Source organism: Aquila chrysaetos, chromosome 19 (genome assembly GCF_900496995.4).
Source record: "Aquila chrysaetos chrysaetos chromosome 19, bAquChr1.4, whole genome shotgun sequence".
NCBI classification, from domain to species: Eukaryota; Metazoa; Chordata; class Aves; order Accipitriformes; family Accipitridae; genus Aquila; species Aquila chrysaetos.
In genome coordinates, this window is record NC_044022.1 from 27,017,649 (window position 1) to 27,031,479 (window position 13,831).

The 13,831-nt window shown below is 46.8% G+C and overlaps 1 protein-coding gene across 2 annotated transcripts in view; it reads left to right on the forward strand.

Annotated features, from left to right (window-relative positions):
* The window catches only part of CLPB (caseinolytic mitochondrial matrix peptidase chaperone subunit B), an 86,648-nt gene that overhangs the window by 10,017 nt on the left and 62,800 nt on the right, over positions 1-13,831 (forward strand). For both annotated transcript variants that reach the window (XM_041118441.1, XM_030042793.2), the window contains one exon: positions 8,668-8,754. In XM_041118441.1, the coding sequence (XP_040974375.1) occupies positions 8,668-8,754 (87 nt within the window). The remainder of the gene's footprint in view (positions 1-8,667; positions 8,755-13,831) is intronic.

Genomic DNA, 13,831 nt, shown 5'->3' on the forward strand with positions numbered 1-13,831 from the left:
TCCGGCATGTATGGCGTACACGGGGTGTGTGGTGGCAGGGCCAGGCTTCTTTCCCCACCATGAAAATACCTCTGGCCCAGGGCATACACTGTCATGCTGTGTTGGCCTGCTAGTGGGAAAAGATTAAACCTGAGGCTGTGGTCAGCTGCAGGAGACTGAGCTGAAGGATCCAGGGCTGTGTTAGTTGCTGCACTGGCTGAACTGTGTAGTCATGGTGGTGATTTGCCTTCTAATCTATACCTGGCATGATGGTCAGATGTGCTGGAAAACAAGGCTGCTCTTCTAGAAAGCTGCAGGCGCTTTCTGCTCTGGGGCATGTGTGACATGGCAGGACCTGGACAGTCCTCTCAGCTAGACCAGAGCAGTATTTGTTCTTGTCTTTTATGCCTTTTGTATCTTTTTATGTTTAAATGGTTAGGAGGAGCTGAGGTAAGCTGCCAGTACCACAGTAGATCCGTGAAGACACGTCTGTTTCTGGGTAAAACATTGTGCTCCTGGACGTTGCATTTGTCTCCCTATCAGTTCTCTCCAGCGCAGGGGTGGAGTAGGGGTTCAGCAGCACCTTCTGTTTGCTTCCCATTTCAAGGGTTTGTTAAAGAATTCAGAAACTGCATGTGAAATCACAGACTGGGCAAAAAATCCCTCTGTAGCGAATCAGGCTTTGGTTACCAACTTGGAACAACACCCTCCTCAGTCCTGGAACGGAGTTTTGAAAGTCCCTTGTCTGAAATGAGCCCAAATCAGAGCTGAACATGAGCCATTTGCATCAGAGCTTCCTGGAGCTCAGTCCCGTTGGTGGCTTTTCTCTCCTGGCAGCCCCATTTCTGCCCCCACCAAGCACAAACTGGCAGTTCAGGTGGGGTTGTGCTGCCCATGCCACTGTCTGAGCAGAAAGTCGTGCCTGCAGCTGGGAAACCATCAGATCATAGGGAGGAACTGTGGGGAGGGTGTGGGCCTTTACGGGAGGTGATATCCCGTCCCGTACCCATCAGAGCATCTTCCCGTCTCAGAATAATTAGCAGTACTGTGAATATCATGCATGCGGCCTTATGCTCGAGGGACACTTGAATGCTTTGTAGGGTAAATGTAGGAGTTATGTCAACGGCTACTGAAGCATGACTGCCTCTGGCCACCAGCCAGACGTGTACCTTATCTTCTGTCCCAAACAGCTGTGAAACATCTTCAGCAGTATCAGTGAGGGAGGGTTAGAGACAGGATTCGAAGATTATTTATAATTACATTTATTTCCATCGCTACACGCTTTATATTATGCTGTCTGTTTACACTTACCGGGCCTGTATTTGTTAGTATATATCTGAGTTAATGGACACCTGGGCTTTTTAGGATAAACAGATCTTTTTCCTGTAAGCGACCCCTTTAATCTTTTCTCCTAACATGTGGACCAAATTACACAGTACTCTGTTTCATTGGAAGTTTTTGACTGGTTATTGAGTTTGATTTGGCACGTGGCCTTGGGGACTTGGAGCAGATACAACAGCCCAGATTTCTTCATCTTGGTTATGAAATACTGGAGGAGACTTGCGTGCGCTGTGCCTTCCCGTATTGGGAGAAACCGAAAGGGGACAGCCTTTACCAGCAGCACCGCAGCACAGGTTTCCCAAACAGGGCAGCAAGGACTGAGGAGGAAAGATGGGAAATAGTGGTAGCTTCTGCTGGTGCTGCTCAGTTTCTCATTGGTTTTGCAGGAGCATTTTGCTTTAACACTTCCTCTGTAGTGACCTTTTTTCATGCTTCTTGTTGTATTTTGTCCTTCCAGGACTGATGGTGTTTGCACACTGAGTCATAAGACCAATCTCTTTGCAGCTGGTGGCCAGCCAGACAGCCAGCCACAAGAGACAGAAGAACTCATGCCTCTTTCCAAAACAGCTTTAAACCTTTTACTGTGCCAAAATCCCTCTCTCTGGAAGCAGAGACCAACTTATCTGGCATGGCTGGATGCATGGTAGTTTCTGTATGTGTGGAATACATCTGGTAACCGTCACAGGGTTAATTCCAATTAATGTAGGTGTTTATCACTCTGGCAGCAGCGGGGCTGAGTGCAGGATAGTCTCCATGCGAGGGAGACGGCCGAGCAGCTCTGGGTTTGGAGGAGAAGCAGCAGCAGCACTGGGAAGGGCAGTCAGCCAGCGTGGAAGTGGCCTGTACAACCACGAGCGATGGTGACGAACGGGAGCAATTATTCCACTTCCCTCACAGCTCGGGAGCCAAGGAGCCCCCAGGGAGATGTCAGGCAGCAGGTTTGAAACAAATGCAAAGTGCTGCCTTAATGCAGCACTTACTTAAACTGTGAAACTCAGTGGGTGCTAGGGAGTCTGAAACTCAAGTTCAGATTCGTGCAGAGTAAGCCTAGCAGGTAACCACATGTCACCTCCAGCTCAGAAACCAGTGTGTTGTAGATTGCCAGAAGTTAGTGTATTATCCTCAAATCCCTCTGCAAACAGTGATTACTCATGTTCTTTCCCCAACTATCTGCCAGTGGCCATTGCCAGAGACAGACTGTCAGGCTGGTGTAGTCTTTTTCCAACGCACAACTTAGCTGTTGCATTGCAGTGACTTGGGAAGTCAGCAATGAATCAAGGCTCCTTCAGGTGAGGCTACATTTTCTCTTCTTCCCAAACCTGGTGATGCCAACCGTAGCATACCTTAGCCAGTAGTGAAGCCAGTACTTCTAAACTCCTGCCCTCCCCTGTTCCCTGGGCAGAGGCAGGAGACAGGGTGTGTACATTCCAGTCCTTTTCTCCCTCTTTCAGCCTGTTTTGAAAAACAAAATCTACTTGCAGTGTTGTAGCATCTCACAGGCCGTGTAGGCATGGGGCAGAGACGAGCATCTCGCCCTGTCTGTATCAGTCTCTTCATGTTTGCGTTGTGCCACTTTGGCTTTCCCATCGTGTGTGTTCTCGCCTGCAGTGCTTTTGCCCACCCTCTGTGCCCTCAGACAACCCCGCTCTCATCTGGGAGCTTGGTTTGCCTTCTGAAATTCAGATTTATAAGAGCTTCCCTTTGATTTTGGACATTTATTTCCGGGAGTTTCTCCTTGGCCACTTGCCTCTCCACATGCCCTGTTTGTGCTGTCTGGGTTAGGGACACTGTCCTCTCCGGGACCCCTGTGTCCTCGGAGCAGCCTGCCTGCCTTGGGAGCTGTGGAGAAAATGCTGCTCGTCTCCTTGTCCCTTCCCTTCCCGAGCCTTGCTTGAACCATCTGCACTGACCCTGCCCAATGCTTTGTGGGTTCGTGTGTTTTCACAAAGCACCGTGGTGCGTTACTGGCCCCAAGACAATCATGAAGGCTTGAGAAGCAGATGCGAGCTATCTCAGGGAAGACAGCAGCAAGATCAAAGGCTTTTCAGCAGCTTGCCATGTTCTCCTGAGTGGACAGATCCTTTCCCTGGCCTCTAACAGGGATTGTGCTTTCATGTTCGGAGATATTGTTGGGTTTGGATGTTTTTCTTCCCTTCCTCTTCTGCAAAGCGGAGGGCAAGTCCCAAGAGGATGAGCAGGTCTGAGGGTGTCCCCCATCCCTGCAGTTAAACAGTGACATATTGGGGAAGGGGTGGGGGAAATGTTTAAGTGGCCAAGAGAAACAGAAGCTATTGTTGTTGCAAAAGTTCAAGTTTCCAGCTTCCTCTTCCTCCACCTGTCAGGAGGGAGCGCTGGGCATGCTCCCGGCACTGAGCACAAACTCAAACATGCCCTCTGGGCTCGGTTGTGAGCGCGGTGTCACCGAGTTAGTCACCCAGAACCCCGGCAGCGGGGTGAATAGGAGGCACATCTGTCCGGGGGCAGCGGGGGGAGAAGGCTCGTCGCTGCAGCCGACTTGGGCTCTTTTTCTCTTTTGGGTGGATCAAAGTGCTGAAGCTTTGGGAGCTGCTGTCTCGAGGTAAAATAGGGTGTACGCACAAAGCGGTGGGTGCCGCTCTGCCTGGGCTCCTCCGGCAAATTCCAGAGCAGCCAGTGACATTCTGCTGGCCAGGCCCCGGGCTGGTCCAGAGCCTCTGCTCGTTTCCAGAGAAGTCTTCAGTTCTGCAAAGGGCCCCCATTGCTGCCCTCGGAGGTGAGGCTCTGGAGGGAGAGGGGACGTTCGTTGAAGACTGGGACCGGGAACCATCACTGCTTGCTTGCAGGCTCTCTAACCGTTAAAAAACTGTCAGGAAAATCTGTTCACACAGAATACCCCATCTGTCTGGAGAAGCGGACAAGCTTTCTGCCCTAAAACCCTAAAAAAAAAGGTTTTTCTGAAATCCTTAAAATACAAACACACCACCAAACAGAAAAAGCACCCGCTCGTTATTCTTCTAGTGACTGGGTCTTGGTGGTACTGCTGCAGCCGAGGACCAGTTTGTCATTTGAGAAACACTGAAAATGGTGCTAATAGGGCTATATACGCCTGAGAAACTCTTAGGAGGTAGGAGTGAGTGTCCTGGATCTTATTTGGTTAAAATGTGGATAAACATCCTAAACATTGATCAGAGGATTTTATTTAATTAAAAAAAAATACTCCTGCTGGTAAATACATTTGGCTGTCTAGGATCTGAGCAGTGGTCATCACTTTATCGATTGTCATATCATTAAATCAGGCAGGGAAAAAATTAATGATAGGCTTGAAGACCCTGAACATAAAGTTCAGTTGTCTAGAAAATCTGTTAAGTTGCTGAGCATCTTGCAATGATTTAAAAAAAAAAAAATCCAGCTCCTAAAGGAAATGTCAATGCATATTACGCTAGGTGATGTGATGCTAGTAATTCTCTCACTGGGCTCGGTCATGTGGCATTCCAGATGCTTACGATTATCTAGATTCCTGAATGGAAAACTACTTGATTAATTCTAGTATCTTAGCTCCGAGCCTGTAATCAAATCCTGCAGCAGAGTCTCCAGCATCCTTCCTGTTGGATGCACTATGTTCTAACAGGTTTGGCTGCTGGACTAGGATCTTTTTTCATTATTTTTTTACCTAAGAGTGAAGATAATTCATTGTTCAATAAGCCCTTCCAGTACGTCTGTAGAGGAAAAAAGCCTTCCAGTGAGTTAAAAATGTAGTTTTTAGTGGCTCCAAAGTGCTTTAAGTGAAGGTTGCAGTCCTGTCCTCTGTCTCACAGGGAGATGCTGAAGTGTTTAGCTGCGGTTCCCATTCATGAGAAAACAAATGTTAAAGTTCACGACATATGGAGGTAAGACCAAGGTTTTGCAGCAGAGCGACCCAGTGGCTGATGGAAGGTGACCAGGACAGTCTGTTTGTGGCTTTAATGTTAAATCATATTAATACTGTGGTCAAGTGCAAATGGGCCTAATACTTTGTGAATTACATTAATTAACCCCCGTTAAAGATGTTAATAAGTGGTAGGTGTTGGGCTGTGAGGTTTTAGCTGTCACACAAAAGTTCCCAGCCTGAAGGGGTATGGCTGCCTTAATCCCTGCTTAGCCGATGCCTTCGTACCTCGAGAGGCTTCGTGTCTGGCTTCCCCTTGCTTCTCCTGGGTTCCCCTGTCAGGCTTCGTCTCCGATGCAGTAGTATTTTCCTTTCTTTTATTTGCTGGATTTTATGTGGCTATTAGACTGTCAGATTGACACACTGTAGAAAGGGGGTGAGGTGGAAGTTACTGTGTTCAGAGTACTTTCAAATGGCCAGGTAAATAAAGTGAAATTCAGAAATAACTTGTACACATCCTTCCATGCCGTTCTAAGAGAAGAATGGAAGATGACTGGGCACCGCGATGACTGTGAAAGGATTTTCCAAAGCACCTGGGGTGAGTCGGAGGGGAGACGGTAAGATCTCAGTGTAGGTTTCCCCCGTCTCTTGCTGTGCTTGGCTACAGCTCCTTGTGGTTTCTGGGGGAGCTGGGGCTGAAGCTGGTCCCTGCAGTGGCAGCAACCAAGCAGTTTTTCTTCTGAAGGAGCAGCTTTCTGTGCCTGTGTGGAGGACGCGGTGCACATGGTGGCACAGATGGAGCTGCGGTGTGGATTGCTGCTGCAGGCAGTGTCCCTCCAAGCAAGAGCAGGTGATTGCTGTGACGAGCAGTGGCTGTGGATCTGAGTCAGGCTTGCTTATCTCCCTGTTGTGAGTGCAAACACCCTCCATATGCATAGCTGCAATGAGAGCTGATCTCTAAAGATAGCAATCTGCCTGGCGTACAGGCTGCCATCATCTGTGTATCTAGGCACGTCCTATGTTACAGGGACAGGAGAGCCTTGTGGCTGCACATGGATATTTCTCCTTTAAGCAGTCTGCTGTCTGGGAGTGGTCTTCAGGCAACAGAGCTGGCAGCACGCTCTTATCGTTTGCTTTCAGAGATTAGTTGCTGGAAGAAGGAGAAAGCATAAGGACGTATCCTGGGGAGAGCCAAGGCTGGTCGTGTGCAGTACCTCACACTGTAGTTTGCAGGACCATTTGATAATACAGGAGCTGCGACCTGCCTGAAGTTAGTGACGTGCAGATCTGTGTAGCATGGATCTGGTAAGGATTCTGCATGAAAATTTGTTCCTCTGCTACCGTGTAGTATCAAGTACCAAACTTTTTTGGAGCAAGGACCTGTTGTTTACCTGCCAAATAGTTCATTATCATTAAACTTTTAATTGTAACCCTGGTAAAGAGAACATAAATCTTCTGTTAGTGCTGTGGATCATTTACAGAGGTCATGGCCTCCTGAACCACAGTTGGGAGCTATGAATAAAGGCTACCAGTTACTGTTCTATTTTATTAGCTATTGGATCTCAGTCCAAGTGCCTAATGAGCAGTTCAGAGCACCTGGTACCAGGGCACCAGCACTGGCTACCCCTCCTGTCAAAAAAGGATGGTCAAATTACCCACCTGTACCCGTTACCTACATATCATACCTCCACTTGAGTCAGAAGAGTTATCCGACCTGCTAGTTATCCTACTTGGCTGAAGTCATCTGCCTGTTGTCTCTCATGGCCCCCCAGTCTCAGTCTAACAGGGCAAAAAGTTCAACTGGAGGGGGATATGGATGATTTTAGGCATCTAACTTGGATGACAGTTATCTGGCTAGTTTCTCAGGTCAGCAGGGAGAACTGTGTTCAACTATGTTCAAGACAGGAGGCAAAGCTTAGGCATTGGTATTGCTGGTCAGAAATAACTTCAGGATTATATATTTGTTCCTTGGGATAAGTTTTTAGTGAAACTGCTGTAAGGATTTTTGACCAGGTGGAGGAGGGTTTGCAGAGACTTTGTGTACAGCTGTGGGTGTTTGCTGGGCTAGCGTTTGTGCTTTCCTTTATCTTTGTTCCAACTGTAAGAAGAGGAATATGGTGCATTTAGCTCCTTTTCGCTAATTCCATCCCAGCACTCTTTATTAACCACCTGACAGATTTACCACCACAGCAGGCTGAGAGCAATTAATTTGAAAAGGGTGGCCAAGTTCAGGCACGTACCTCTCTAAGTCCTTAAAGAAGTGGTCTGACTTTTTCAGTGCATGTGAGCAGCCACAGCTGCCATCAACTTCCTTATCTGTGGATCTGGGGGGATTTTGAAGTGTGGTGCTTGCATGTGTGGAACGTGGCTTGTGTTTTCACTTGTGTCTCTCACAGCATGGAGTTTAATGGTAGCTCTTCCCTGTTGCATCTGTGTGGAGGATGTGCTGTGCAGTAACGGCCTCACCCAGAAAGGAAGATGGAAATCCTCAGTTTGGAAAAAGGAAGGAGGATTTGTGTCTGAAGTCTGAACTTCCCTCTTTCCTTGTGGTCTACAGAGAGAATGGCACTTCCAGACTGTCATTTCATACCATCTGGGTTTGGCACTTGTTTTAGGATGAGCTGAATTAGCTTCTGCAAGGACCTGTCCCTTGCCATTAGCTGTGGAGAAGCGTAGGCAGCTGGGGTAGGCTGGACTCCCAGCATTCACATGCGTTTGGCTAGAGGAGGTTATTTGGATCCCATGGTTGGCCATGAAAGAGAGAAGGTTGGGTAAGTTTGTCTCTATGAAATATCGCTGTTCTTAAGTACTGCTTGGAATCTGGCACTAAGATTAATAGTGTTGTTGCTGCAGGGTCAGAGAATGCAGAAAGGGTAGAGAAGCCTTCTGGTGCTTTAGAATCTGAAGAATATAGAAGCCAGCAGAAGCCGTGTAGGAACAAAGTTGCTAAAAGGTGCCAGGGTGGGATTAGGGAAACAGTGCAAAGGCTGAGAAAATTTCGCAGAAAAAGCACCAAGTGTCGTTTGATGCCTTGTATTTTTTGCGTTTGTCTCATTTGTTCTCATGTCGTGCACAAAATCTGCAAAATATCTCCTGTTGACATGGGCTTTGGAGATCTGCTGAGCTTTTTCCAAAACCCTAATGGTTGCATTGCACCCTGATGATCCAAACCTGTCATCAGATTGTAGGTTAATCAGCTTTGCTCTCCATCATGTTGCTGGTTGGTTCTTCAGGTATTAGACTGAATAGAAGAAAGAAATAAAAAATAAAGATGGTTGACACTGCACCATTTGAAAGGACTGTGCTTGTTATCACCTACCAGTTCATTTCAGTTTGGTAGCTGATGAGAAGCTGGATTGAATCAGCTTTTCATGTTGGGTCTTCTAGGCTGCACTGGAACAGGTGCCTGTGAAGTAAAATATTCTGTTTTCTGTCATTAGCTCCAGTCTGCTCGGGATGCTTTCTCTGCGTCTTTTTCCTGAATGTGTGTCTCTTCTGTCCAGGTTATTGCTGGAAGGCACAGACGTGAATGCGAGGCACAAGCTTGGCTGGACTGCTCTCATGGTGGCAGCTATCAGCAGAAACTCCAGGTACGTTTGTCTCGGCATTCACCATTACGTAGTGAGTAAGTCACTTCACAGCTGCCTCACCTTTTCCTAAAGTCATACTGAGCTCCACAGAGGGTTTCCAGAAAGTTTGGGCTGGTTTGGGATGTGTTGTCAAGCTAAACCCGAGGGAGCTTTTCACTCTTCCTTTGCCCGATACATTGTGTGACAGATCGAGGTAGGCTGCTCTGCAATCCCAGAGAGGTGACTGCTGAATTGGCAATAGATTTTGGCCTCTGATGAGTCCATACCCTTGGGATGTCATTGTGGTAGGTAGTCTTAACACCCCACCACCAGAAATAGCTCCCCTAAGAGCTGCTGCATCCCTCCTAGCTTGTGGGGCCATTGCTGGGTCTTTCATGCTAGGCCTTTATGAAGCAAAAAGGCTGAATGCTGTGCCCTCCCTCCTTAGTTCCCATGATGATCGCTGTGGCTTCTTGTAACCTTTTAAAGACACTCTTAAATATATTCAGTCTACAACTAAATTCAATTAGTTTTTTTATTTAAGGAAAAAAGAGAAAAAGAAATCCAATTTTGGAAAACGTGGGACAGACGGGAGAATGAGCTTTGATGTTACAACCTCTCAGGGATGCTTTACTTAGTCACAAGTTCATAAGCAAAAAAGCCTAATTACTTGGGAAAACACAGGATTAAAGCAGTGCACAAAAGCTGAATATCCGCTCTCGGGCGACACGATTCGAATCCATGTGCCGAGTTCGTGTGTGGTGCAAACTTTGATGTGTGCTATGACAAGCTGAAAGTCGTGACCTCCTTGGGGAGCTCCTTAAGATGGGCACAGAGGCGGGGGCTTGGGACTGTTTGTTTAACTTTGATGTCCGAGCAGCAACGGGCCCTGTTGTTTGCCCGTCCGCAGAGGGACAGGCTTTGGAGCCTCCCACCTTTGCCAGTAGACAATGGTCAGCAATGGAGTGTGACGACTGTTGACCATTCCAAGTGACCGGTGGACCAGAACAGGGCTTCCCGAGTTGCAAAGTCTAAGAGGAGACAGGGAGAAAGGCTGTTCATGGTACAATAATTGCCTAAAATCAGGTAGAAATGCTAATGAAAACATCTAGGCAGTAAAAAGCTCTCAGCACCCAGGCTGGTCCCTTGTTACAGACTGGCAGAGCGATAACGGCGGTGTGTCTTATTTGGGTACCTGGCAAAAAAAAGCACTTTTGGCTGTGTTGGGCAAATGGTGTTTATTTTTCCCACATTTTGGATGAATACTGACTTTAATTGAAAATTAAGTCCTTGAATATCTGAAGCTTGGTAGGACTTGTCTCCAACAATGTGGTGGAAGAGTAATTAGATACTTCATGGAGGCAAGCATAAATGCAAGCCAGACTTACTCCTGGTGTAACAACTCTGTTGATACCACTGGGGTTGTGCCAGACATGTTTTTGGCCCTCTGTACCATTTCTAGCTTTGTAACGTCCACAGTGGGGTCTCGCTGCTGGCTGGAAAATGTATTGAGCTGGAACATGACACATGGAGTGTTTGAAATTCCCTACAAATCGTTTGCTCGCAGATGTACCCCACAGGGTAACCCTTTTAACCCAAACCTAGCAGAACTGGGTGTTGTGTGTGTGGTCAGCTGTGGAAGTGGAGAAGGCAGAGCCTGGGGAGCTGATGGCTTTGACTCAGGAGCATGGGTTTAGCCTGCAGAATTTTAAATGTTAGTAGCTTTTCCCTTCCAAATGCAGAATGCCTGCTGGTGTTCTGGATCTCTTGCAATCCTTTTGCATACATTAGGTGGGAATTAGTCTAAATATGACTTACTCTGCTTTGTAGTAGGATGCAGGATTATATTTTTTTTTAGAATGTGGTCCCTCTGTAAAGAGTGATGATCTAAAATTGGTTTATCCAGCCACAGCAGCTGATTTGCTGGATTATAAGTTGTTACGACTTTTGATTCTTAACCCATCAGTCAAACAGCCTCCGGGGGCGGTGAGCTGGGTCTCTCTCTGTCTTGCACTTCAGAGGAGAGGTAACGAGTGGCTCAGAGATGGTCAAGATGCAGCCAGCTGAGCAAGGATCTGCACGTATTGTTAGCCTGCAACAAGAACAGGGTTGTTTGGTTTTGTTTAACCTGCTTGCTTGGTCACCACTTCTTTTTTTAAGGTTGCCAATACCTGTGCAAGTTATTCAGTGTGGATTTAGGGGCCTGTGATGTTGGTAGCTGGAATGAGTGTCTTCAGCTTAGAACCGCTAAGAAAAAGTAAGCCTTCAGCCCCAAATTGCTGTCTTTCCAAAGTCATTTTTCAGAGAACTATGTTTTCAGTCTCTGCTGTGCTGCTGGAGATTTCTGTGACCTGTCCTTTAGCTTTGTAATGTCTCCTAATTTTCATGGCCCTCACTCTTCCAATTAGACAGCTACAGTCCATATGTTTAATTTAATTTCAGAGGCACTGCATTAATGATTTCTGTCAGTTGCCATCAGCTACAAGATGAAATCCCGTGTGCCGGCAGGGAAGTTTGGGGTCTGTCTTTCCTTTTTGCAACAAAACAATGATCATTCTCATCCTCTTGAAAATGTCCTGTATCTAAAACGTGGCAGGGCATTAAGAAGTGTTTGGGTACATTCCTACTGATAGGTTTCAGAGGGGATACGGGTGCATAGCTGGGCAGGAGTGGGGTCAGGGCTTCATGTCATGCTGAAGCAGAGCCTTTCTCATGGGCTCCCAAAGGCTCCTATCCAGGTGAATTTAGCCTCATAGTGCCCTCTGAACTGGGAGAGGCACTGGCACTTCCAGCAGCTCCAGGTCCAGGCAGGGCTTTCTTTCCCATTGCCCGTGCTCAGGGGATCACTCTTCTGCAGGCAGGGAGTGTTTCTAGTCCTAGCTGGCATCTTCCTCTGTAGAGCATTCTGTTCTGAAATGCAGATGCACGGCATGCAGCGTGATTGCAGCTTAGCTTTGGCACCTCTCAGCCTGGCATAGTTTGTGGTCTAGTGGAGAGGGACTGGGCTACTGGGACGCCTGGGATCCGCTCTGGTCCCTGCTCAGCGGCTTGGAGGAGCTATTTCTTTTTTCTAGTGTTATAAAAGTAAAGGGAAGTGGCAAAATATTCAGTCTGGTGTCTAATTTTGGTGTTTGTGTTTTAAAAACACTTCGCTAAGGTAACATAGATGATATAAAAAAATTGTTGTGAGAATTGTGTTCCTTTTTTTTTTTAATTATTCTTTTAATTAGCTTATTACCTTGTTTCAGACCCTTTCTGAAGTGTGGATAGATTCATTTATGGCTCTTTTTTTTATGTGAGTGAGAGTCCAGGTCCAAATTCCTTAGCTCTGTGATAATACAGGTTGTAACCAGGTTGTGGACTAAAGACAGATCAGCTGTGACCATGTTTACATGAGCAAAGGAAGGTTTTACACTGTAATTCTCATAGCTGGGGGAATTTACCATAGCTTTAACATAGCTGATGAGGCAATGATGCTGGTTTTAGTCTAAGCATAACAACATATAACTGTCACTTTATGTAGTCTGCAATGCTGTGTCATAACTGTGCACTTCTGTTGAGGCCTGAAGAGTAACGCAGGCAAGTGGGTGTGCATGTACACGCACACACCTTCCACCTTACTTTTCATTTACATTTTTCAGTTGGAGTGACTCCTACTCTGTTTTATTTTTAGTCTTTGTCCTATTGCTCTTTTGGATTTCTAGAACTATTTTAAACTGGTTTCTTAATTCTCCTGGAACTACATCAGTTTTAAAGGGGAGGATTTACAGTCTATGTGAAAAACACTGCTAGGGGCTTCTTTCCCTTGGCTGCACCTGCTAGATTTGCACGTTTAACATATTTATAGTAATTAAGCTTTAATTAAATGCTTATTTAAAGCTTTGTTGGATTTGTGCCTTTGTTAAAATAAGCAACAAAGCTATAGTAAGTTAAAAACCAAAGCAATTAGGACCTTAGCAGGCTAAGTGTCTATGCATTTGTAGCATAGTGACCTTTTCTGCATACAGCTACTCTGTTTTACATTGTTCTGGCAGAAATAAAATGATAGTGAAATACTGAGTCATCCTCTCATCCCCTTACAAGGTGGAGAACTGATTCTCCAGAATCCCGTGGAAGGGGAAACTAAGGCACAGAGCAGCATGTGCTGCTAAGCCCCAGCGGGATGAGTTTGGGCAGTTATAAAACACTGGCACCCGGTTCTGCTTCCATTCTTACTGTCAATGCAATGGACCTGTGCCCCAGTCCAGCAAGGAGGGAGGGGGTCAGAGCATGATTTTAGGGTTTCCAAAGTTATATGCATAGCTCAGGTGGTGGGGAGGAGTGCCCAGCTGTACTCGGAGGGATGACCTTCTCAGAGTGGTTCAGGCCTCTGCAAGGCTGGGTAACAGCTTTCTCAGCAGCGGCAATACCCACGTTTTACAGGTGGAGAGAGAAGATAAAGAAAAAATGACTTGGCCGCAGCTGGGTCTCTGTGTCACAGCGAGGTCTTTGTTTGCTGGGACAGAGACACGTGCGGCTCTGGGGAGGGAGATGTGGGTGAGAGTGACAGGCACATGGCTGCTTGCATTAAGTAAGTTTGTGCGTGTTTTCTCAGGTTTAACAGTCAATCCTCTTCTTTCCAGCTTCCCTTTTTCTTCTTTACTAATACATAGCTACAGTACTTCTGTCCATGTTCCTCCCCCCTTTTTTCACATACCCCTTGTTTCACACACCCATCTTGTTTTACACATAAATGAGCTCTTCGTTCTCACCCCAAATGCCGTGCGCAGCTGTGCATGGATCTTAGGGTGATACCCTCAGTGAGTGCGAGGAGGGTGGGAGGGGGGGACAAGAGCAGAGCACAGCTCCACCTAAAGAGCATTTCTTTATTTGAACAGGTGCTTTCTCTTGGAAGCTTGTCCCCGTCTCCCCTTGCCCATGGGCATTCTTCTGTATGGACTGTTTCACGTTCTCTTCGAGCAGGAGGGGACAACCTTAATGGTCTGTGCTGGTGAACCATTCATTCCGTGTGCTTTTAAATGAGTCCTGCTTGTTCATCCAGCTCATGGTATAAGCACCTCCCAGGCATACCTATTCTTGTTCTGTCAAGGGCTTTAGC